Source organism: Macrotis lagotis, chromosome 6 (genome assembly GCF_037893015.1).
Source record: "Macrotis lagotis isolate mMagLag1 chromosome 6, bilby.v1.9.chrom.fasta, whole genome shotgun sequence".
Classification (NCBI taxonomy): domain Eukaryota; kingdom Metazoa; phylum Chordata; class Mammalia; order Peramelemorphia; family Peramelidae; genus Macrotis; species Macrotis lagotis.
In genome coordinates, this window is record NC_133663.1 from 221719379 (window position 1) to 221746585 (window position 27207).

The 27207-nt window shown below is 36.4% G+C and overlaps 1 protein-coding gene across 4 annotated transcripts in view; it reads right to left on the reverse strand.

The window, feature by feature from the left end:
- CDKL5 (cyclin dependent kinase like 5) overlaps positions 1-27207 on the reverse strand; it is a 250898-nt gene that overhangs the window by 8100 nt on the left and 215591 nt on the right. For all 4 annotated transcript variants that reach the window (XM_074192329.1, XM_074192328.1, XM_074192327.1 and 1 more), the window contains one exon: positions 18224-18323. In XM_074192329.1, coding sequence (XP_074048430.1) covers positions 18224-18323 — 100 coding nt within the window. The remainder of the gene's footprint in view (positions 1-18223; positions 18324-27207) is intronic.

A 27207-nucleotide genomic window follows, 5' to 3' on the forward strand; every position in this document is an offset into this window, starting at 1 on the left:
TATACTTTAACAGACAGAAAAAATTCACTGCTGGAGTGGAAATTGTCCTGGAATCACCTATGCACAGATCAGTACCTTATCAGAACAAATACCAGACTTAGTAAACAACTATATGAAGAAATGAGAAAAAGCTTGTGAAGTACAACTCAACTCAATCCTAAATTATTTATTGAAAATAATGAAAAACAGGGCATCAACGTTTTACACTGATATTGACTAGAATAATTTGAAACAGAAATTTAATTAATGTAAATCAATTGTCAAAACAAGATCAAGGGGCAGCTAGGTGGTGTAGTGGATAAGGGGCGGTTAGGTGGCGCAGTGGATAAAGCACCAGGCTTGGAGTCAGGAGTACCTGGGTTCAAATCTGGTCTCAGACACCTAATAATTACCTAGCTATGTGGCCTTAGGCAAGCCACTTAACCCCATTTGCCTTGCAACCCCCCGCAAAAAACAAAAGAACAAGATCAAAATTGATGTCTGTCCTTTGTCTTGAAGAAGACCATGACATCAGGGAGCACATGAATTGGATTTTTTGAGTAAGGGTGTTTTGTGCTAAGTTACCAGTCTTACTTTCTCCTCCAGAGGATGATTGGATGTGACCCTGGACCTGAGGCAATCAGGGTTAAGTGACTTGCCCAAGGTCACACAGCCAGTAAGTGGCAAATGTCTGAGATGGAATTCAAACTCCTCTTCTTCCTGATTCCAAAATTAGTGCTCTATCCACTGCACCATTTAGCTGTCCAAAGGTACAACTAAGGTTACCTACACAAACATTTTGCTTGATGAGCTATACTGTTTCTACACTTCAACATATATAATCTCTGACATTTTTATCTTATTCTCCCAACTTCATGTTCTGAAATGTACTAAAATTTGTGAATTTTTCTGTAATGTGTTTCACTTCAATATTCTTGCATCATGGTATGAAAATTTTATTTTTCTTTATTTTTCCTTAGAATCACATATGAATCCAGAAGAAATATTTAATTGGACAGAGAATCTGCAAGTTTGCAGTATTTTATCTTGTTTACTTCTAGAAAATAGGGAAAAAAACCACAAGAAATAAAATGATAGGGAAATAATTTTTTGTTATTTTGTTAGGAAGATTTAACTGAATTTTCTTATCCAAATGATTTAGTCAATAATAAGCAAATTTTGTGATGTGTTATAAAGATTTAAGTGTGTTTTCTTATTTGTCATAGTCAGTCAATAGTAAGCAGTCAGTGAGTAAACTTTCATTAAGCTCCTACTAGGTGACATACAACTCACAATCTTACAACATGTAAAGAACCAGGAAAAACAAGCTTATTAACTCACTATAAGATTTCTTGTAGAAGGTGAGATTTTACCCAGGAGGTCAAGCTGAGGAGGGAGAGCATTCCAGGTTTGGGTTGAGAGTCAAAGAAAACACACTGGCTAAGAGATATGGAAACTCTTGTGTGGGGAAAAGGAAGGAGGCCAATATCACACAATATCAAAGGATCAGTTTCAGGGAATAACTAGAAAAGTACAAAAGGGTTAGATTTTGAAGGACTCTGTACTGGATTTGGAATTTGATCCTAAAGATGATAAGCGAACCACTAAAGTATGGAAAGGGTTAGAGAAGTAACTTGGGTCATACCTAGGTTTTAGAAAAATGACTGAGGGCTGAACAGAAAGAGAATTGGCACAGGTCAACCAACCAGCAGGGTAATGCCATAGTCCAGGCAAGAGGAGATGAGGCCAAACAAGATAATGGAGGCAGTATCAGAAGAGAGAAGGCATATTCAGGAGAATGCCCATGACAGCAATAGAAGTAATCAAATGGAACAGTATTAAGGGGAATAATAATGACTTCAGTTTTGAGTTGAAGATGTCCACAGAATATACCAGATGCAAGACTGGAGGTCAGCAAAGAATTTAGGATTGGAGAGCTCTTTAGTCAGCAAACACTACACTAACCAAAAAGAGTCCTTCTTCCACTTTCTCCTATACTCTTTTCTCATAAAATGATGTGGTCATACTTCTTACTAGGGCTAATCCACTCCACCTATTTAAGCAATCCCATTCTATTCCACATTCTCCAACAGATTCTTTGTTATTCCTACTCTTTCACTTATTTTCAATTTTTCCCTTGCTCATTTCTATTACCTACAAATATGTCCATGTCTCCTCCATCCTCAAAAAACTCTCCACTCTATCATCCTATAACTCTTTTGCCCTTTGTAGCTCAACTCTTCAAAAAGGCTATCTACTATAGATGCTTCTGCTTTTTCTTCTCTCCCTCTCTTCTTATCCCCTTACAATCAGTTTTCCAATTTTATCATTCTACAGAAACTCTAATAATGTTACTAAAAATCTCTTAGCATCAAATCTAAACCTTTTCTCAATTCTCATTCTCCTTGACTTCTTTTCAGTCTTTGACACTGGTGATCACTTTCTCCTTGATTAACATTCTCTTTGTCTCTCTCTCTGATATTGGTCTTTTAAGATTCTTTTCTTACCTATCTGACCACTCCTCAGTTTCTTTTGCTGGACATTCTTCTGGATCACGCCCTCTAAAAGGAGGTATCCCTCAGAACTCTGCCCTGGGTCCTTTTGTCTTCTCCCTCCATAGTCTTTTGGTGATCTCATCAACTCCCTGGATTTAACCATCATCTTTGTGATGATAATTTTCAAATCCACCTATTCTGCCCTAAACTTTGCAGACCAGCAATCCAACATGTCCTCAAACAACTCAACCTGAATATTCAGTAGACATTTTTAAACTGATTTTGTCCAAACCAGAATTCATTTATCTTTTTCCCTAAGGCCTCCTTCATCTTCTTAACCAAAGAGGGCAGCACCATCTTCCCAATGCCTCATGCTTCTATTCTAGGAGTCATCTTGGATTTTTCACTATCCCTTATCTTCTATACTCTAGCTGTCCCAAGGCCTGCTGATTCAGTTTTTGCAACATCTGTCAAATACACCACTCTTCTCTCCTCTGACTCTGCCATCACTCATGACACCTCATCATCTTACTCCTATACCAGTGCAATAGCTGTTGGAGGGTCTGAAGTCCCTCCCCACTCCAATTTATCTTCCATTCAACTACCAGTGATTTCTTAAAACACAGACCCAAACATGTTACACACACACACACACACACACACACACACACACACACACAGTCTCTCTCTCAACTTCAGTGACATCCAATCACTTCCAGAAACAAATATAAAATGTTCCTTTTAGCATTCAGATCCCTTCATAGTCCAGCCCTCCATACCTTTCTAGTCTTTTTCAATTCCCTTCACATATACTCTGATGACATTGATCATCCTATTCCACTCATTTTCTTTTTTTAAAATTGTTTTTAAATTTTTATTATTTTTTATGTTCTTTTCTTTTAAAATTTTGAGTTCCAAATTCCTTTTCTCTTCCCCCTTCTCCCACTCATTGATAAGACAAGAATATATCAATTTTACACATGAAATCTATAAAATATAGTTCCATTAATCCTATTTCAAAAAAAAGTAAAAAATATACTTCATATTGCACTCAGAATTCATTGGTTATATCTTTGAAGCTGGATAGCATTTTTCATCAAGTCCTTTGAAATTGTCTTGGATCATTATATTAGTCAGGGTACTTTAAGTCTTTTATAGTTGATCAAAATTACAAAATAGGTATTTCTGTGCACAATAAATCTGATTCTTCTAATTTCACTTTGCATCAGTTCATATAGGTCTTGCTATTTTTTTAGAAACCTTGTCATTATAGTACATTATAACACAATAGTGTATCCTAACTTGTTCAGATATTCTTCAAATGATGAGCATCCCCTCAATTTCCAATTCTTTGCCACCACAAAAAAAAGAGTTAATATAAATATTTTTGTACATATAGATTCTTTTTCTTTGATCTCTTTGTGAAGCAAATTAAGTTGTAATCTTGCTGGGTTCAAAGGTATGCACAGTTTGGAACAGTTCCAAATTGTTTTACAAAATGGTTGGACCAATTGTTCACAATTCCACCAATAATAAATTGCTGTCCCTATTATTCCCTCAGCCTCTGCAACATTTGTCATTTCTGACAGATGTGAGGTAATACCTCAGAATTGTTTTAATTTGCATTTCTTTAATCATTAGTGATTTAGAACATTTTTTCATATTACTATAGATAGCCTTGAATTCCTCTTCTGAAAACTGCCTGTTCATATCCTTTGACCATTTATCAATTGGGGAATGGTTCTTATTTTTATAAATTTATAAATTTTATATTCACTATTAATTTGAGAAATGAGGTCTTTATCAGGAAAACTTGTTAAAATTTTTTTGACACTTTCATTATCTATGGTATGTTTTAGCAAAATATAATTTATCTGATTATCTCCTTTAATTTAATCTATTTTTTCCTTTTTTACTTTGTCTGGAGATCATGATTGTTACCCCTGGATTTTTTTTTTTACTTCATATGAAGTATATTAAATTCTGCTCCACACTTTATTTTAACTTTCTGTATCTATTTCAAAGATGTCTCTTGTAAGCAACAGATTATTGGATTTTAGTTTCTAATTCATTCTGTGATCCACTTGTGTTTTATGAATGAGCTCATCCCAGCATTCACCAGTTATGATTACTGTGTATTCCCCTTCATCCCACCAAGTTCTGTTTCTTTTTTTCTCTCTGTATGCTATCCTTCCTTGTTTCTAACCACTGCCTCCTTTAATCTGTCATCTCCCAGGCCCCCATTTCCCTACTGGGTTAAGTTACATTTTTATGCACAGCTAAGGGTGTGTGCATGTGTGTGTTTACACACTTCCTTCTCTGAACGAATTCCAACAAGGTTCAAGCACTGCCATCCCATGGCATTTTCTCTTCCATTGTAAACTTTTCCTTGTGAACCTCTTTTATATGAGAAAATTTTTCCCATTCTCCCTTTCCCTTCTAGTTCCCCCAATGAAGCTCTCTTTTTACACCTTCACCTTTTTTGGGGAGATTATTCCAACATAATCAACTCACACCCATGCCCTCTGTCTTTCTAAACTTTTTAATAGCCCTAATAATGACAAAAGTTCATAGGAGTTCCAAGTATCATCTTTCCCTATAGGAATGTAAACCTTATTAAGACTTTTTTTTTTTTTAGCTTTTTGCAAGGCAATGGGGTTAAGTGGCTTGCCCAAGGCCACATGGCTAGGTAATTATTGTCTGAGACAGGATTTGAACCCAAGTACTCCTGACTCCAGGGCCGGTGCTTTATCTACTGCGCCATCTAGCTGCCCTTATGACTCTTAATGATTACTCTTTCATGTTTACCCTTTTATGTTCTTCTAAGCTAGTCTGTTTGAATGTAAAATTTTCTATTCAGCTCTAGCCTTTTCATCAGAAATGCTTGAAGTCTTCTATTTGATTAAATATCCATTATTTCCTCCTGAAGGATTATACTTAGCTTTGTTAAGTAAGTGATTCTTGGTTGTAGTAGTCCATGCTCCTTTGCCTTTAAAATATTATATTCTATGATATCTACTCTAATGAGGAAGCCACTAAATTTTATGTGAGCCTGACTATGGCTCTATTTTTTTTATTGTTTCTTTCTGGCTGCTTGAAAAAATATTTTCTCTTTGACTGGAATTTTGGTTATATTTTTGGGAGTTTTCATTTTGGAATTTTTTTTTTTTTTTTTTTTTTAGCTTTTGCAGGGCAATGGGGTTAAGTGGCTTGCCCAAGGCCACACAGCTAGGTAATTATTAAGTGTCTGAGGCCAGATTTGAACTCAGGTACTCCTGACTCCAGGGCCAGTGCTCTATCCACTGCGCCACCTAGCCGCCCCTGGAATTTCTTTTAAGAAGTGATTGGTGAATTTTATCCTCTGATCTGGTAAACCAGGGCAGTTTTCCTTGATAATTTATTAAAATATGATGCTTTTAGGTAGTCAAATAATTCTTAAATTATCTCACCATGATCTATTTCCAACTCAGTATTTTCCAATCAGATAATTCATCTTTTCTTCTATTTTTTCATTCTTTTGACAGTTTTACTTTTCTTGATGTCTTATAGAATGATTAGCTTTCACTTGCCCAATTCTAACTTTTAAGGAATTATTTCTTTTTATTTCTTTTTATTTTTTAGATTTTTCAAGGCAATAGGGTTAAGTGGCTTGCCCAAGGCCACACGGCTAGGTAATTATTAAGTGTCTAAGGTTGGATTTGAACTCAGGTACTCCTGACTCCAAGGCCGGTGTTCTATCCACTGTGCCGTCTAGCCACCCCAAGAATTATTTTTTTTTGATAAGCTTTTGTACCACTTTTTCATTTGGCCAATTTTGTTCTTTAAGTTCTTTTCTTCAGTTAATTTTTGTACCTCCTTTTCCATTTAAACTATTCTGTTTTTAAAGTAATTTTTTCTTCAGTGAATTTTTGTATCTCTTTTCTATAAGGTTAATTCTATTTTTAAAGGTGTTTTTCTTTTCAGTATATTTCTGTGCTTATTTCACCAAACAGGGTATTACTCCCTCTCTTTTACAGTGACTTCATTGGGGTCACACAGACTGCATACATCAGAGCTAGAACTTGAACCTTGATGTGTCCTGACTCCAAATTAAGTAGCTGTCCCAATCCATCATGCTGCCTTGCTTCTTAGATATTGCTATTCTTGCTGCCATATCTGGGGTCAGTATGGAATAGGAAAGGCTGTAAAACTGGGTATGAAGGAGGTGGCATTTGAATTCAGCATTTCAGACAGAGAGAAGTAAAGAGTGTAGAAATATAAGTTAGGGGCAACTTGTGAAGGAATTTAAATGTTAAACAGAGAAATTTATATTTTTAATCCTAGAGGAACTAGGGACATACTCAGATCTGTACTTTTAGAATATTACTTTGGCAGATGCATAGAGAATGGAGAAGAGAGAGATTTGAGATCAATTGGAGGGCCAATGCAATAATTCAGACAGGAGAAGATAAGGGCCTGGATTGGAACACTCTCTGTGGGAGTTCAGAGAATGGAAAAGGTGTGTACATAGAATCAATAAAATTTGAAAACATCATACGTGTTATAAGAGGCAGTCAGAAATTGAAGATAATTGAAGTTGTGAACCCAGGAAACTAGAAGGATGTGAATCTGGTCAGCTTAGAGGGAATAATGGTATCTGCTGTAGATGTGCTGTGTTTGAGGTGGCTACAAAAATCCATTTTGAGATGTCTTAAGGGACAGCTAGAGATGTGAGACTGTAGCTCTGCAGAGAAGTTAGGGTTAACTTTTATATACATATACATGTGTGTATTCATATACATATATATGAATCTATAGTAGTCATCTGCATAGATATGAAGTCAGAAAACAGAAAAGGTATCAGAGTAGAGCCTTGGAGAAGACCAACAGTTAGCAGATATGGCAAAACATACCGAGAAGGAAAAGTCCAATAGGAAATAGGAGAATTAAAAAAAAAACATTCAGTTGGCTTGTAGCCTTACTAGAGCTTTCTCTAGAAATACAGAAAAATAACTTTTTTCTATCCCTACTTCCCTCCCCCAAATCTCAAGCAAATATTCATGTTAACACTCTTAAATGTAGTCGTAGAGAAGGGTAAGCTCCCTGTTCTCTTCAGGGTTTTGGAGCTATCCAGGACCCCTTTTTTTCTCTGGAAAGCTGAGTCAGGAAACACCTCTTGCCTCTCCCCAGAGAGTGAGGCTCAGGGCTTTCACTCCTCTGCCCCAAACCATCACCAATGGGATCATACTGCTCTTTCTTCTGGGGCAATGTGATTACCCTGCATAATTTAACTCGGAGACTCAAAGATTCAGCCAGGGCCTTTCCACAGCTCAGCCTTGGAAGTCTTCCTCACTATCAGCTCACTTTGTCTCTCCTCTAGGGCTCTGAACTTGTGCAGTTCTGGGAATGAGGAAAAAGAAAAAGGCAGGAAACCAAAGTCTAGTCTCAGTTCTCTCCAGATTTTTCAGACCCTCATACAGATCTGTTTAACAGATCTTTTACAAGCTTCAGTCCCAGCCAGGATTTGACACTAAGTATCATTCCCTAATAAAATCCTCTTCCTATTCTCATGATCAATCTGTCAATAAAAATATTTGCATCCATCAAGAAAGCATACATCCGAATTCATCCCTTCTATCAAGGACACAAAATCAAAAGATCCAAATAGTGCTCTCATCCTTGAAGCTCCAATCTCACTGCCCTTCTCTGTATTTTTTCATTGTGTCCCCAGCAACCTGAAAGATCAAATCAGCATTGGTACTAACACATCACCAATACTCTCTTCACCTCTGACTGGACAGTGCAACCATCATGATGTTTGTCCTTTATTCTCAAAGAAGACCATGACATCTGGGAGATGATGTTATGACAAGCATATGAATTGGATTTGAGTGAGGGGGACTATGTTGAGGCACCAGCCTCACTTTCTCCTCCAGAGCCATTTGGGTCCAGGGGCCAGATATGAATCAGGATGCCTGGGGGTGACCCTGGATGTGGGGCAATCAGAATTAAGTGAGTTACCCAAGGTCTCACACAGCTAGTAAGTGCCAAGTGTCTCAAGCCAGATTCAAAATACTGTTTTCCTGACTCCAAGGTCAGTGCTCTATCCACTGTGGCACCTTTTACTTTTAAGAAGAATGCAAAGCCAGTCATCTGGTTGTACTCCTTTGGACTTTTCCATCTTATCCCTACACAAGGAACACCCACGATTTGCATTTTCTGTTGGTATGTTGTCATCCCTCCATTAGATTGTAAATTTCTTGAGGGCAGAAAGATTCTCTTATTCATTATTTGTTTAGCATACTGTCTGGTGTAGCTGGTATTTAATAAATGTTTCCTGACTGACTGACTGATCACATACCTTAAGGAGGATTTCACCTCAAGTGGTTTTTACTCAGGTTAAAGGTCTATAATGTAGCATATACTTCATAAAAGAATTCAAATACATTATAAAAATAATTATGTAGGGAAAATTCTGAAATTGTCCTACACGAATCTCACAAATTTCTAGGATGATTGATCCTAGAATGATAAACCAACAATTATAAAATCAGTTCAGCATGGCTGGCTATCATCCTTTATCCTTCCTCTCCTTAGTTGTTAAGTTTGTTAAGAATGACGTCTATAGACTTCCAGCCAAGATGGCACAGTTCTAAAGTCTCCTGATCTTTCCCTATCTATTAAATGAAACAAATCTCTTAAAAGAAATCCGACCCACAAAATGCAGAAAAGAAAAGCCTGAAGAAAGAACATCTACCTCAGGATTTGTCTCCTGCAGCAGCATTGGCCAAATTCAGGCGGGTGAGTCTGGGCTAAGAGGATCAGCCCCCCCCCCCCCATCAACCAGATTAACAGCTGAATTGGAGCCAGGAGTCTAAGGGCCCGAGCCGGATCAGCAGTGGGGCTACAAGGCAGAGGTTTGAGTCAACTAGGGAGGAGAGGTGCTGGTGTTGGTGCTGTCCCACGGGGAACTTGTGGACAGGGCTGGGTGGAGAATTCTGCAGCAGGACAGCTGTTGGACACCATCCCTGGGCTCCTCTGGTCAGTTTCCTGCCTTTTTCTTTTTCCTCACTCCCAGACCTCTTCCCAGAACAAACAATTATAACCTAATTCTGCCTCAGGCCCAGGTGTATGAGCAGAAGAACCAGCCCAGCTGAGGAATGACCTCAGGCCAGGGTATAAAGAGCACCACTAACTGAAGGCAAAAGAATTCAATAGCTCCAACTCCTCCCAAAAAAGGAAAGGGAGAAGGCCTCAAACAAGGTCACAGACACTCCAGAGAAAGCAACCAACACCTCCTACTGGCCAGCCAGACAAATTGCACTCCGCGAGTAAAGCATTTAGAGATCGCAAGCCCCTATGAACCAGCCCCTCCCCAACTCAAGGTCTTAGCAAAATCAAGAAGGGTCAACAGAAACGTGGATCCATAGAAAAATTCTTGGAAGGAAAAGGCCCTAACTCAAGAGAGACCTGGAACCTCTGAGGAGAATATGACCTGGCCTTCAGCACAGAAAGACTTCCTTGAAGAAATAAGGAAGGACCTTAAAAATTTGGGAGAGACAATTAATACCTTGCAACAAGAAAACCTTAGAAAGTACAACTGGACAAATACAAAAGGAGAATAAATCTCTCAGATCATGAATTGCACAATTACAAAATAAGAATAAATCTCTCACATCATCAAATGGACCAATACAAAATCAGAATAAATCTCTCAGATCCTCAATTAGACAAATACAAAATGAGAATAATTCTCTCAGATCCTCAAATGAGCAAATGCAAAAAGAAATTAATTCTCTCAAAACCTCAACTGGTCAAATGGAAAGCTCTTTCAAAAGTAGAATTGACCAATTGGAAAAGGAGTTGCAAAAGGTTAATGAAGAAAACTCCTCCCCCCAAAAAAAGAATGGAGTCTACAGAAACTAATGACTCCATGAGACAATAAGAGTCAGGTAAACAAAATCAAAAAATAGAAAAAAAATAGAAGCAAACGTAAAATACCTCATCAACAAAACCAATGACCACGAGAATAGATCAAGGAGGGGGAACTTGAAAATTATAGGACTTCCTGAAAACACTGAAGAGAAGAAAAGCCTGGACTTAATATTACAGGATCTAGTGATGGAAAACTGCCCTGATATCATGGAATCGGAGGGCAAAGTAGTTAAGAGTACATCGGTCCCCACCAGAAAAAGATCCTAAAATGAAAACACCAGGGAATGTTGTGGCCAAACTCCAGAACTATCAGATAAAAGAGAAAATCCTGCAAGCAGCCAGAAAGAAACAATTTAAATATCAAGGAGCCACAGTAAGGATCACTCAGGACCTGGCTGCATCAACATTAAGGGATCAAAGGGCCTGGAACGAGATAGTTCGAAGAGCAAGGGAACCTGGATTGCAGCCAAGAATCTACTTTTCCGCAAAACTGAGCCTTCTCTTCCAGGGAAAAAGATGGACATTTAACGAAATGGAAAAATTCCAAAAATTTCTGATGAAAAGACCAGAGCTAAACAGATAATTTGGACATCACACAGGAGGTTCAAGAGACACATGAAAAGGTAAAAAAAAAAGGGGGGGGGCAGTAAAAGGAAAAAAATGCTATCCAGTAAGTTGAAACTGGCTATATCCCAGCATAAGGGGAAAAGATTCTCATAAATCTTGAGAACTGTAACTCTAACAGAGAGAATACACCTAGCCAAAAATGATGGACACTCATGACCTATCCATGAGACTGCTATCTAAAGAGATGTAACTGCCTTTAACCCACTTGAGAGAAAGACTAATAACTCTCAGGAATTTTGACTCTATTCGATAGAATATACTGAACTAGAAGGACAGACACTCAAAATTTTCTATAACTTAGATAGAATGATCTAAAAAACACTACCTCCTTAAAAAGGGGGACAAGAAAGAGATGGGAGGAGGGAGGGGATTGAATGGGGTAAATCTCATTACACTAAGAGGTACAGAATAACTATGGTAATAGAGGGGAAGAAGGGAGCAGATGAGAAACACCTGAATCTTCTTCTCATCAGACTTGGCTTAAAGTCAACCTACACATATTCACTTAACTTATAAAACATCTAACCTTTCAAGTATTAAAAGGGGAAAAGGGGAGGGGGGACAGAGAAAGGGAAGGGGAATGGGGAAAAAAAGGAGAAATAACAAAAAGATAGGAAGGGAAAAGGGAAAAAGGGAAAGGGGAAAGAAAGGGGAGGGTGTGATATAGGAAGGCAAATACACTGAAGGGAGTGGTATTCCCGAAACAAAATACTGGGGAATATGGATAAGGGGGGGAAGGGGGGAAAATACAAACAGAGGGAAGATAGCACGGAGGGCAATAAAGAATTAGTAATCATAACCTTGAATGTGAATGGGAGGAACTCTCCCGTAAAACATAAGCAAATAGCAGAGTGGATTAAAAACCAGAATCCTACAATATGCTGCTTACAAGAAACTATTCGAAGCAGAGAGATATATAGAGAGTAAAGGTAAAAGGCTGGAGCAAAATATATTTTGCTTCATCTGAAGTAAAAAAAGCAAGGATAGAAATCCTTATCTCAGACAAAGCAGCAGCAAAAATAGATAGCATTAAAAGAGATAAGGAAGGAAACTTTATCCTCCTAAAAGGTACCATAGACAATAAAGTTATTTCAATACTGAATATATATGCACCCAGTGGGACAGCATCCAAATTCTTAAAGGAGAAGTTGAAAGAACTACAGGAAGACATAGACAGCAAAACTCTACTAGTGGGAGACCTCAACCTCCCACTCTCAGATCTAGATAAATTGAATGATAAAATAAACAAGAAAGAAGTTAAGGAGGTAAATAGATTGTTAGAAAAATTAGATATGGTAGACTTATGGAGGAAATTGAATGGGGATAGAAAGGAATATACCTTTTTCTCTGCAGTACATGGAACTTAATACAAAAACTGACCAGGTACTAGGCCATAAAAACCTAATGATCAACTGCAGAAAGGCAGAAATAATGAATACATCTTTCTCAGATCACAATGCAATAAAAGCCATATGCAATACTGGGCCAAGGAGATATAGACCCAGAACAAGTTGGAAACTGAATAACCTCCTTTTAAAAAATGAGTGGACCAAAAAACAAATTATAGAAAGTATTAACCATTTTATCCTAGATAATGATAACAATGAAACAACATACCAAAACCTATGGGATTCATTCAAAGCAACTCTCAGGGGATATATTATAGCTCTAAATGTTTACATGAATAAATTGGAGAAAGAGGAAATCAATGAACTAAACATGCAAGTAAAAAAATTAGAGAAAGAACAAATCAAAAATCCCCAAGTAAATACCAAATTAGAAATTCTAAAAATTAAAGGAGAAATTAATAAAATTGAAAGCAAAAAAAAAAACGATTGAACTAATAAATCAAACCAAAAGTTGGTATTATGAAAAAAACCAATAAAACTGATAAACCTCTGGTCAATTTGATTAAAAAAAAAAGAAAGAAGAAAAACAAATTGCTAGTATCATAAATGAAAAAGGTGAACTCACCACCAATGAGGAGGAAATTAGAGTAATAATTTGAAATTATTTTGCCCAACTCTATGCCAATAAATTTGATAATCTAAGTGAAATGGATGAGTATTTACAAAAATACAAGTTGCCCAGGTTAAATGAAGAAGAGATTAAGTACCTAAACAACCCTATCTCAGAAAAAGAAATTCAACAAGCCATTATTGAACTCCCTAAAAAAAAAATCCCCAGGGCCTGATGTATTCGCAAGTGAATTCTACCAAACATTTAAGGAACAATTGGTTCCAATTCTATATAAACTCTTTGGAAAAATAGGGAAGGATGGAACTCTGCCTAACTCTTTCTATGAAACCAATATGGTGCTGTTACCTAAACCAGGAAGAGTTAAAACAGAGAAAGAAAATTATAGACCTATTTCCCTGATGAATATAGATGCAAAAATCCTAAATAAAATCTTAGCAAAACAATTACAACAAGTTATCACTAGGAGAATACATTATGATCAAGTAGGATTTATTCCAGGAATGCAGGGTTGGTTCAATATTAAGAAAACTATTAGTATACTCAATTATATCAACAACAAACCTATCAGAAATCATATGATCATATCAATAGATGCTGAAAAGCTTTTGACAAAATACAGCATCCATTCCTATTAAAAACACTACAGAGTGTAGGAATAAATGGACTGTTCCTTAAAATAATTAGCAGTATCTATCTGAAACCATAAACAAGCATTATATTCAATGAGGAGAGGCTAGAGGCATTCCCAATAAGATCAGGGGTCAAACAAGGGTGCCCATTATCACCATTACTATTCAATACTGCATTAGAAATGTTAGCATCAGCAATTAGAGAAGACAAAGAAATTGAAGGAATTAGAATTGGGAAGGAAGAGATAAAACTCTCACTCTATGCAGATGACATGATGGTCTACCTAGAGAATCCCAAGAAATCATCCAAAAAACTACTGGAAACATTTAGCAATTTTAGCAAAGTTGCAGGTTATAAAACAAACCCTCATAAATCCTCAACTTTTCTATATATGTCTAGCAAGATACAGCAGGAAGAGCTAGAAAGAGAAATCCCATTCAAAGTAACCTCAGACATTATAAAATACTTGGGAGTCTATCTGCCAAGAGAGACTCAGAATCTTTTTGAAAACAATTATAAAACACTTCTCACACAAATTAAATCAGATTTAAATAACTGGGCAAATATCAACTGCTCATGGAAAGGTAGAGCTAATATAATAAAAATGACAATTCTACCAAAACTAAACTATCTGCTTAGTGCCCTACCAATCAAAATTCCAAAAAAAATACTTTAATGAGTTAGATAAAATTGTAAGTAAATTCATATGGAGAAATAAAAAGTCAAGAATTCCCAGGAGCTTAATGAAAAAAAAGTGCAAAAGAAGGTGGCTTAGTCATACCTGATCTAAAATTATATTATAAAGCATCAGTCATCAAAACTGTTTGGTATTGGCTAAGAAATAGAGTGGTGGAGCAGTGGAATAGACTAGGTGTAAAAGCAGGAGATGATTATAGTAATCTGCTGTTTGATAAACCCAAAGAGTACAGCCATTGGGATAAAAACTCCCTCTTTGATAAAAACTGCTGGGATAATTGGAAGTTATCATGGAAGAAACTTAGATTAGACCAACACCTCACACCCTTTACCAAGATAAGATCCAAATGGTTACAGGACTTTGACATAAAAAAACAATAGTATAAGCAAATTAGAAGATCAAGGACTAGTTTACCTGTCAGATCTATGGAAAGAGGAGCAGTTTATGACTAAGGAAGAGTTGGAGAATATCACCAAAAACCAATTTGATTTCGATTACATTAAATTAAAAAAGCTTTTGTACAGATAAAACCAATGTAACCAAGATCAAAAGAAATGTAGTAAATTGGGAAACAATCTTTACAACTAATGATTCTGACAAAGGACTCATTTCTAAAATATACAGAGAACTGAGTCACATTTTTAAAATAAAAAGTCATTCCCCAATTGACAAATGGTGAAAGGATATGCAAAGGCAATTTACAGATGAGGAGATCAAAGCAATCCATAGCCATATGAAAAAATACTCCAAATCCTTAATTATTAGAGAAATGCAAATTAAAGCTTCTCTGAGGTACCATCTCATACCTCTCAGATTGGCCAATATGACCAGAAAGGATAATGATCATTGTTGCAAGGGTTGTGGGAAATCTGGGACACTATTACACTGTTGGTGGAGCTGTGAACTCATCCAACCCTTCTGGAGAGCTATTTGGAATTATGCCCAAAGGGCAACAAAAATGTGCATACCCTTTGACCCAGAAATACCATTACTGGGTCTATACCCTGAAGAGATGATGAAAAAGGGTCAAAACATTACTTGTACAAAAATATTTATAGCAGCCCTGTTTGTGGTGGCAAAGAATTGGAAATCAAGTAAATGTCCTTCAATTGGGGAATGGCTTAGCAAACATGGAACACTATTGTTCTATTAGAAACCAGGAGGGATGGGATTTCAAGGGAAGCCTGGAGGGATTTGCATGAACTGATGCTGAGTGAGATGAGCAGAATCAGAAAAACACTGTATACCCTAACAGCAACATGAACATGGGAGTGATGATCAACCTTGAAGGATTTGCTCATTCCATCAGTGCAACAATCGGGAGCAATTCTGGGCTGTCTGCAAAGGAGAGTGTCATCCGTATCCAGATAAGGAGCTGTGTAGTTTGAACAAAGTTCAAGGAGTATTCCCTTTAATTTAGAAAAAACCCGGTATCTTATTGTACCTCTTAGACTTCTTGTCTCTTCTCTAAGGATATGATTTCTCTCTCATCACAGGCAATTTGGATCAAGGTACAACATGGAAACAAAGTAAAGACTGACAGATTGCTTTCTGTGGGGGGGAGGGTGGCAGGGAGGGAAGTAAGATTGGGGGGAAAATTGTAAGACTCAAATAATATCTTTAATACAAATTAATTTAAAAAAAAGAATGATGTCTATACCTGGTGCCTCTAGTTCCTCCATTTTCATACTCTTCTAGCAGAGCATGAAAAATGAAGCCTTTACCATTTGGCTTCAGGCTTCATCATCCAATGAAACAGCTTCTTCAAAGTCGCCAATGATCTATTGCCAAATCTAATCTTTTCTCAGTCCTTATCTCCTTGACCTCACTTCCTTCTGTACACTTTCTCCTCTTTAGGGGTATGTGACACCACTCTCTTCTGTTTCTTCTCCTATTTGTTCAAATGGTCCTTCTCAGGCTCTTTTCTTGACTCTTTATCCACATCATTCCAACTAACCAAGGGAGAAAGGGATAAGCATTTATTAGGTGCCTTTGATGTGCCAGACTGTGAGGTAGACATTGGGTATAGAGATACAAAGAAAAAAGCAATCCCTCTTCTCAAGAAAAGGGCAGCTAAATGGCGCTTGGTGTCAGAAGCACCTAAATTCAAATCTGGCCTCAGACACTTCTTAGCTGTATGACCCTGGTCAAGTTTGTTTGCCTACATTTTCTCATAGAATGAGCTGAAGAAGGAAATGGCAAACCACTCCAAGAAAATATCCAATAGAGGCATGAAGAATCAGACAAGACTAATCAGAAAAAAAAATTCTAGTGGGGGGAAAAGAAGTAAATCTACAATTCTATTTAAAATAAACATAAATTAATAAAAAGTAGTCACATTCAAGGTAATTTGAAAAAAGGTAATTAAGCATTTATTGTTTGCTAATGCCAGGCTCAGGCCTTGATACAAAGATACAAAAGATACAAAGATGATACTCTCAAGGATTTTTATTCTTCTGGAGAAGCATACTTGCAGGATAAATATAAAAAGAATAAATCCAAGGGAATTAGGGCACAAAGAGCTGGTGGGGTCAGAAAAAGCTTCAGGTAGAATGTTAGTCTTAAGTTATGTCCTAAAGGAAAAGGATGCTTTTCAAGGCAACCATCATTTGGCCACCTCTAGCTCTCACACAGATCTCCTTATGCTTTACTTCCCTCTACATACACTGCAGCTTGGCTAATCTCTGAGTTTCTCCTATGCATTTTCACTGGATGGTCCTCCTCTCAACCTCCTGGCTTTCTTCAAGTCTTCATTTCTCTAAGCAGTCTTTCCCAATCCCTCTCAACATCAGCATCTACCCTCTGAGATTCCCTCCAACTGATTCTGTATAGATCTTATTTGTATACACTTGTCTCCAGTAATTTGATTATAAGCACCTTTCTGTCTTTCTTTGTAACCTGAAACTCAACACAACATCAGGAACACAGCAAGTTCTTACTACATACCTGTCTTGACTCTAAGGAGAGGATGCTAGGAATAGAGGATGCATGTGTAAAGGTAGAGATGGGAGAGGAGGTGCCATGTGTGAGGGTCAGCTTGGTTGAATTTTAGAATGCAGTTTAAAAAAATTATGTATTATAAGGAGGGGAAGATAAGTTCAGGTCAGGTTGTAAGGAGTTTTATAAACTAAACAAAGGAATTCACATTTTATCATAGTGGCAATAGGGAGCCACTGGAGTTTACTGAATAGGAGAGTAACATGATTAGATTTGCACTTAAGGAAAAAAATCACTTTGGTAGCTGACTGGAGGATAAAGCATGAAAAAACTGGAGCCAGGGAGAATGACTAGAAGGTTGCAGCTATAGCCTGGGCAAGAGACAATATGAACCTGAATTATAGTGATGGCTATGCTATGTGAGCAAAGACAAAGCATGAGAAATGCTATGGAAATGGAAAAGGCAAGACTTAACTACTGACTGGTTATGCAGAATAAGGGAGAGTGAGGAGTCTAGGATAATGACAAGGTAATGAATCCAGAAGACAGAAAGAATAATATTTACTTCCATGTAGGATCTATGAATTTAAATTAACTATAGAGAGATTTTAAAAAATCTTGAAAATGAAAATTAAAGTTAAATTAAATTAAAGTTCTTTGTATCTTTTCTGTTCTTAGAGATTTTGTAGATGAATCTATGATACTTCAGTGAGCAAAGGATACATGTATCCATCAGAATAGGAACAAGAATATCTGGTCTGATAATATAAAAATGTTTCTGTACAGAATTTCAAATGAGAAAAAGACAAAGTTGATACCAACTATGAAGTTCAAGTATAATTTAAGATAAGGTTGTAGATGGATAGCATATATAATATAATTTTATAGACCATTTGTAATGATAACTGTAAAATAACTCAAAACTCACACTACAATAGGAAAAAAAAAACAGTGGTTATCTTACTGTTTGGGATTTCTTCTTTTTCTTTTTCATGGATCTAAAAAAGCCTTGTTTCTCCTTCTCCTTGAGTTGCTCAGCATGACTAATATTTTCAGAACTTTTCCTAAATGAGAAAACATTTAAATCATGTTAGTGAACTTTTTAATCATTTTTCATATGACAAGGAAAAACAGTACTCAAATAGTATTCAAAATGTTACTTTAGGCTTAAAAGAGCTATATTAAAGACTAAGTAAAAAGATGCAAAAATATTCCTACAGAAACTAAGCATGGCATGATTGCTTACAAGGTGCCAATTATTCTAGTCAGAGATAATGGAACCAATCTATTAAAATGTAAAGGTTACAAAAATGATACCATGTTGATCCGAACCCTTAGAATTCAAGATAGTGAGTAATATGTGACTGAAAGGACTGATCATCTATAAAGTAGAACTGCAGACTTTTTGATACATTTTTTCCTAAACCCACAACTTGAACAACCACTTTAAATGAGTATAAAAATAGCACTTTTACTAACTGAAAAAAAGTTAAATATTGAAAAAGTAGTTTTCTTTTAAACCCAATTTTAAAAAAATAGCCCACGGGGGGGGGGGGGGGGAAACAACAAGCAATGTATGTTTCATCACCAAGTAACATTAAGGAGAAAAAAACCTGAAGTTTTGAGTTGAACTATTGATATGTTTACCTCCAATGGCACTGAAAAATATTATTTTAATGGAAAAATGAAAAAACTCAAGACAATAGATAATCTTAAGAATAACTTATCTACCTTAATGCTAAACAGAGGGTTTGTGTCACTTAAGTTAATTATTTTTCACAAGGTGAAGATCAAATTAGATGAAATACTGTAAAAGCAGTTGGGAAAATACCTTTGTAAATGTAAACTATTATTTTGACAGCAGTTGAACTATAATTATTCTAGAAGTAAAATCTTGCACTATTTTAAATTTGAAAAATCTGTTTTTATAAAACTATGAAAAATTATAACCACAAGTAATATAAAAATTATTTTTCCCCATATCAGAATTTTATTCTTTTATACTTAAAACCTAAAGCAGAAAAAAAGCTTTCACTCCATGAAGTAATTAAAGGAACTGCAGGACATACAATTTTGTGGCTTTAGGAACACAGTATGGATTGAAAGAAACAAAGACATATCCATTATACCTATTGCCTACATTTGGCCAAATCATATCACAAGGAGAAAGAATAAAAGGACCATGGCAAGATCAACTTATAAAAGTAGAATACCAAAATCAAGGGCAGTGGGTAACAGAAGAAGACAAATGAGAATGATAGAGGCAGGAAAAATGACTGACATAATAATAATGACTTTTTATGTATTTTAGGTATAAGATTATCTTTAGTAATAAGTGAAATTGAAAGAATATCCTAAGGAAGTACAATTTCCCCTTAGGAAAACTTTTCAAGTGCCAGCAAACATTATTAAAAAGAAGGCATTATTTTTTCACAGCACTTCCCCTCACATTATTTCAACTAATACAAGAAGTAAAACAGTGTTCTACTTTTGAATTAAATGTTTTTGAACAAAAACATTTTTAGTAATTAATTCAGATTGATGGCCCTTAATATAGACTTCAAAGAATGAAAATTTTCAAACATGAAAGAATAGTGAGAATTTAAGCTTCTCCAACATTAACAAATACAAGTGAGAAGTGATTCTCTTAAATAATTCTTTGAAGTGTTACTTTAAGGCAATAGATAGTTCCTTCAAGCACAATGAGCAGATTGCTAAATTTCTGAAACCTCATGCTTCCTAATGAGTGAAATCTCCTAAAGACAAGGTCTTTGTAGAATACTAGCAATGAAATTTTCTTTGAAAGGAATCTAAGACTTTATACTAGACTGCATTTCAAGGCAAATTTACAGAGCACCAGGACAGAAACAGTAGTGTAATGGAGCCCTATGTGTTTTCATTCTTCTTTTATTTGTAAAATAATGCAGATGTGAATATCAATCTTCCTGCCTTAATAATGTTAAATAAATTAAAAAAGCATTATCATATACACCCCAGGATCGCAAATTATTAAAGAGGGATTCCACCAACTGATGTAACATTTGAACCCAAAATCAAAGGTTTAGCTTGTACTTATGACCAAAAACATTTCCCCTAAGTCTTTTTAAATGACATTCAAAGAAACAGAAGCCAGGATGACCCGACAAAGGACATGAAGAGTAGGGGCAACTAATAACCAAGATAAAAGAACTGGAGGGAATCCCAAACATACTAGAAACTCAGCTCAGAGAATATGAGAATAATATCATGTCCTGAAAAATAGAAGAAAAGTTTCCACAAGCAGAAAGAAATTAAGACATAACAGTAGAGCTGGAATTCAGGTTGCTAAATAAAGAATTTTCATTATGATAGAGAGAGAAGAGTTCAGACTAGAAGTCACTTTTTCCTATGGTTAAAAACCCCACCAAAAAACCTCAACCTTTTCCCCTACTCTCCAATACACAAATAGTTTAGCTTTGCCTTAGGGGTTAAAAATGAGGAGTATGAACCCAAAAACTGGGGTTAAGAGGAGCTGATGTCTGCTTTTCAAATAAATGGTACTCAATACAATATCTACTGAATGAATGAGAGAAATAGGAAAATCTAAGAATAAACTGAAGTCATGTTTTCCTCTCTATGAGTAAATCTGCATATAGTTGGATCTCTATGATCCTTTCACACTGTGGAATAAATATGGAATGAAGTGACTTCACATATGTAACATGTTATACCTCCCTGGACAGTAGAAGAAAGCACAACACAGAAGAAAATAAAGAAAAGTCATGAATTCTTGGAGCTAAGACTTCAGAAGATGATCAAATAGTGAATAATAGGAAGTTGGATGGAAGAGCTGTTCATTTGATGACAGTAGCTCCACAGCAAAGCTGATGTGGGCGCCTTGTAAAGAAATGAGTAACCACAAATTACAGAGTTGTTTTTGGAAGAAGTTAGAAGAAAGAAAGAAAAAGGAAGAAGGAAGAAGATGACAAAGAAGAAAAAGACACTGCTGGATAGTAAGGAAAGAGACCAAAAATCCTCTCCCCCTCCAGATGTGTATGTTTGTATGTGTGTAAATTACATCATTGGAGAAAAGTGATTCCATACTATCCATCCCTTTACTGCATCTGAGAAGTGCATCTAGTATAATATAAATTGCTTTAATGTGGGAGAAGGGAAGGAAGGGGGAAAAAAAAATCAAATTACTATCCTAAATCCAAGATAAATAAATGAAGTAAGCAAAATAAACACATCAACTATTAGGGAGAAAAATTCATTTGCTCATTTAATAAACTTATTAAGCACCACTGTGTACAGACTACAGTGCTAGGTAGTGGAGGAGGATATGAAGAAACATGAGTTGAAGAAGGAGTATACAAAGATGTATGAAGCTTTGTCTTGGCTCTTGAGAGGCTTACACACTTAGTAAAAAAAAAATCTAGTAAGGAAAAAGTTTTTTAATCATATCGCAAAACTTTTTGTCCCATTAGACTGGCTAATAGAGAATTAATATCATAAGCTTTAAATCTGAAAAAATTCCTCAATTTGAGTTCCGGTCAAGATGGCAGAGAGAAAGACAGGCACAGTTCTAAAGTCTCCTGATCTCTTCCCCATCTATCACATGAAAGAAACCTCTTAAAAGAAATCCGACCCACAAAACCCAGAAAGAAAAGCTAGAGAAAAAACATCTACCTCAGGATTTGTCTCCTGCAGCAGCATTGTCCAAATTCCAGCCAGTGAGTCTGGGCTCAGAGGAAGGATCAGCCCCGGATCAACCAGATTAAGAGCTGAATTGGAACCAGGAGTCTGAGGGCCCCAGAGCCGGACCTGCTGGATCAGCAGTGGGGCTCGAAGGCAGGGGCTTGAGTCAACTGGGGAGTAGAGGCGCTGGTGTTGGGGCTGTCCCCCTGGAGCTTGCGGAAAGGGCTGGGGAGAGAGTTCCAGAGCAGGAGAGCTGTGGACACCAATCCTGGGCTCCTCTGGTCTGAGGAACTCAAGAGTCTACTCCTCCATTACAGCTCAGACCTCTTCCCAGAACATACAAATGCAAACTACTTCTGCCTCAGGCCCAGGTGTGTGAGCAGAAGAACCAGACCAGCTGAGGAATGACCTCAGGCCAGGGTAAAGCCCAACATTGATTGAAGGCAAAAGAATTCAAGAGCTCCATCTCCTCCCAAAAAAGCAAAGGGAGAAGGCCTCAATCAAGGTCACAGACACTCCAGAAAAAGCAACAAGCACCTCCTACTGGCCAGTCAGAGAAACTGCACTCAGGGAGGAAAGCATTTAGAGATCCCAAGCCCCTGTGAACCAGCCCCTCCCCAACTCAAGGTCTTAACAAAATGAAGAAGGGTCAACATAAAGGTGGATCCACAGAAAAATTCTTGGAAGGGAAAGACCCTAACTCAGAAAGACCTAGAACCCCTGAGGAGAATACGATCTGGTCTTCAGCACAGAAAGACTTCCTTGAAGAAATAAGGAAGGACCTTAAAAATTTGGGAGGGACAATTAATACCTTGCAACAAGAAAACAAAACCTTAGAAAGTACAATTGGACAAATACAAAAGGAGAATAAATCTCTCAGATCATAAATTGCACGATTACAAAATGAGAATAAATCTCTAACATCATCAATTGGACAAACACAAAATGAGAATAATTCTCTCGGATCCTCAATTGGGCAAATGCAAAAAAAAATAATTCTCTCAAAACCTCAATTGGGCAAATGGAAAGCTCTTTCAAAAGTAGAATTGACCAATTGGAAAAGGAGTTGCAAAAGGTTAATGAAGAAAACTCCTCCCCCAAAAAAGAATGGAGTCTACAGAAACTAATGATTCAATGAGACAACAAGAGTCAGTTAAACAAAACCAAAAAATAGAAAATATAGAAGAAAATGTAAAATACCTCCATCAACAAAACCACTGACCTCAAGAACAGATCGAGGAGGGGCAACCTGAAAATTATAGGACTTCCTGAAAACATTGAAGAGAAAAAAGCCTGGATTTAATATTACAGAATCTAGTGATGGAAAACTGCCCTGATAGCATGGAATAAGAGGGCAAAGTAGTTAGTGAAAGAGTACATCGATCCCCACCAGATAAAGATCCTAAAATGAAAACACCAAGGAATGTTGTGGCCAAACTGCAGAACTATCAGATAAAAGAGAAAATCCTGCAAGCAGTCAGAAAGAAACAATTTAAATATCAAGGAGCCACAGTAAGGATCACGCAGGACCTGGCTGCATCAACATTAAGGGATCAAAGGGCCTGGAAGGAGATATTTCCAAGAGTAAGGGAGCTTGGAATGCAGCCAAGAATCTACTTTCCCGCAAAACTGAGCCTTCTCTTCCAGGGAAAAAGATGGACATTCAACGAAATGGAAGAATTCCAAAAATTTCTGATGAAAATACCAGAGCTAAACAGAAAATTTTGACATCACACAGGAGGTTCAAGAGACACATGAAAAGGTAAAAAAAAAAATGGGGGGGCAGTAAAAGGAAAAAAAATGTTATCCAGTAAGTTAAAACTGTCTATATCCCAGCATGGGGGAAAAAAGATTCTCATAAATCTTGAGAATTGTAACTCTAACAGAGAGAATATACCTAGCCAGAAATGAAGGACATTCATGACCTATCCATGAGACTGCTATCTAATGGGATGTAACTGGCTTTAACCCCACTTGGAAGAAAGACTTAAATAACTCTCAGGAATTTTGACTCTATTCAATAGAATATACTGAACTAGAAGGGACAGACACACAGAATTTTCTATGACTTAGAATGATCTAAAAAACACTACCTCCTTAAAAAGGGGGACAGGAAAAAGACAGGAGGGGGGATTGAATGGGGTAAATCTCATTACACTAAGAGGTACAGAATAACTATGGTAATAGAGGGGAAGAAGGGAGCAGACGAGAAACACCTGAATCTTCTTCTCATCAGACTTGGCTTAAAGTCAACCTATACATACTCAATTAACTTATACAAATCTAACCTTTCAAGTATTAAAAGGGGAAAAGGGGAGGGGGGACAGAAAAAGGGAAGGGGAGTGGGGAAAAAAGGAGAAGTAACAAAAGGACAGGAAGGGAAAAGGGAAAAAGGGAAAGGGGAAAGAAAGGGGAGGGTGTGATATAGGAGGGCAAATACACTGAAGGGGGTGGTATTCAGAAACAAAATACTGGAGAATATGGATAAGGGGGGGGAGGGGGAAAAATACAAACAGAGGGAAGATAGCATGGAGGCAATAAAGAATTAGTAATCATAACCTTGAATGTGAATGGGAGGAACTCTCCCTTAAAACATAAGCAAAGAGCAGAGTGGATTAAAAACCAGAATCCTACAATATGCTGCTTACAAGAAACTAATTTGAAGCAGAGAGATACATAGAGAGTAAAGTTAAAAGGTTGGAGCAAAATATATTTTGCTTCAGCTGAAGTAAAAAAAAGCAGGTATAGCAATCCTTATCTCAGACAAAGCAGCAGCAAAAATAGATAGCATTAAAAGAGATAAGGAAGGAAACTTTATCCTCCTAAAAGGTACCACAATAAAGTTATTTCAGTACTGATTATATATGCACTCAGTGGGACAGCACCCAAATTCTTAGAGGAGAAGCTGAAAGAACTACAGGAAGACATAGACAGCAAAACTCTACTAGTGGGAGACCTCAACCTCCCACTCTCAGATCTAGATAAATTGAATAATAAAATAAACAAGAAAGAAGTTAAGGAGGTAAATAGATTGTTAGAAAAATTAGATATGGTAGACAGGAAACTGAATGGGGATAGAAAGGAATATACCTTTTTCTCTGCAGTAGATGGAACTTAATACAAAAATTGACCAGGTACTAGGACATAAAAACCTAATGATCAACTGCAGAAAGGCAGAAATAGTGAATACATCTTTCTCAGATCACAATGCAATAAAAGTCATATGCAATACTGGGCCAAGGAGATATAGACCCAGAACAAGTTGGAAACTGAATAACCTCCTTTTAAAAAATGAGTGGACCAAAAAACAAATTATAGAAAGTATTAACCATTTTATCCTAGATAATGATAATAATGAAACAACATATCAAAACCTATGGGATTCATTCAAAGTGACTCTCAGGGGATATATTAAAAAAACTCCTCAATTCAAGGATCAGAAAAAAAAGTTCTGGAGACAATTGAGAACCATAAACCCAAATGGCAAATTCCTAAATATTAGGCTTTTATTAGTTGAAAACTTAGAAAACTGGTGAACTCTTTGTCAAGTAATATCACAGAAGATAAAAATTAAAAAAAAAAACCATAACAAAAGTTGACCTGCTGATAAAAATCTGCATGGGTTCTTGGTGGAAAAAAATCAATGAATATCTACATTCCCAACTCTTCATGAGAGGAAATAAACTGGGACCATGCAACCCAGTAGTGGACAATTTTCCAGATAAGCTAATGCTTCCTCCTTTAATCTCCAAGACATTATTTGTCTACTTTTCATGGAAATTCATGTAAAATGACACACATTACTCCATACTTTCTTAAAGAACCCAATTTATTGAAGGCAATTTGACCTTTGTCAAAGGTGGCTTGGGTACAGAGCTTTATTGTAAACATTAATACAGAAATAACATAGCATTCAACTTTAACAGAATGCTAATATGCAGGATGCCTTTCCAGGACTATTGAGGTATATGGGATTGCATCAATGCAAAGTGTTCCAAGCCTTCTAGGATTTATAGGTTTATGACCATTTTAAAAGCTTTACCATCTTTTTCTTTGATAGCTATTAGTTGTTATTGATTTTCTTGCTGCTGTTATCTGTCAATGTGTTTAATAATAACAACTAAATCCTCATTTGCTGCTCCTTATCTAGTTTCCTAGTTCAAGGCAAATAATGTATTAGTATATTAAATATAATTGTAGATAAAATTGTATACTATATGTAATTGTATATAAAATAAGGGCAAACAGGGGTACAGGCAAACAAGAATGAATAAAATTACATTTATTTTTACTGCTTACTCATTGTTTGGATTATGATGGTTCAGAGTGAGTGTTAAATAAGCAGTCATTTTTCCTTTGGCTAGAAACTCTAACGGTCTTCCCCTCCTAAACTGAGTCTTTGGGAAGTCAAAATAGGCCATCTTTGGCCTCAATTCTAACCTAGCCTTGATTCACTGTAATGGGTGTTACTTCAAGCAAAATTGAGATTTGAGAAAAATCTTAGCTTAAAAAAGCCAAGGGTTCCCATTACATCTGGGGGCCATCTCCAGTTCTCTTGACCTATATCTTGCTACTGGATGACTGTGGAGCAGAGAGTAGGCAATGGCTCTAAAGGAGAAAGTGAGACTGATGGCTTTGCCCAACCTTGCCTCACTTAAATTCAATTCACTTGGAAGTCCAGATATTATACTCCTGATGTCATTGGTCTTCTTCAAGAAGTAAGTATGAACAACATTTTTTTTTAACTTTTGCCAAAATAAGAGTGTATTCTGAGAAGGGGCTTCAGGGCCTTTCTCTGAGTAAAATACATTAATTCTATGACATTTAAATTCTATGACTATGGCTTCTAAGTTCATAACTGTGACAGGGATAGTTGAGATTATTACAAAAATGATCTCCAAAAGAGGTACTATTATAATATGTGCTTACTAAAACTGCAATAATATAATCAAAAGTAAAGTTTAACATTAATAAGAAATATTCTACCATTATGACATGAAACAAGTAATAAATTGATCAATTGTGAATTGTTTTTAATATAACTGTTATCAAACCACATATTCCCCCCAACCAAGATATGTACAAAAAGACCTTGGTTCAAGAAAATGAAAAAAGAGTCTAGATGAGTTACTGTTACTTTATGACTGTGAAGAAATTAACAAGAATCTTAACAACATATGGATGAAAGTCATACAAAAGCCAATTCACTTATGGAAAGTAGCAAAATTTTGTAGTCTTATGTAGCAATCCCTTGGCATTGCCATTTACAAA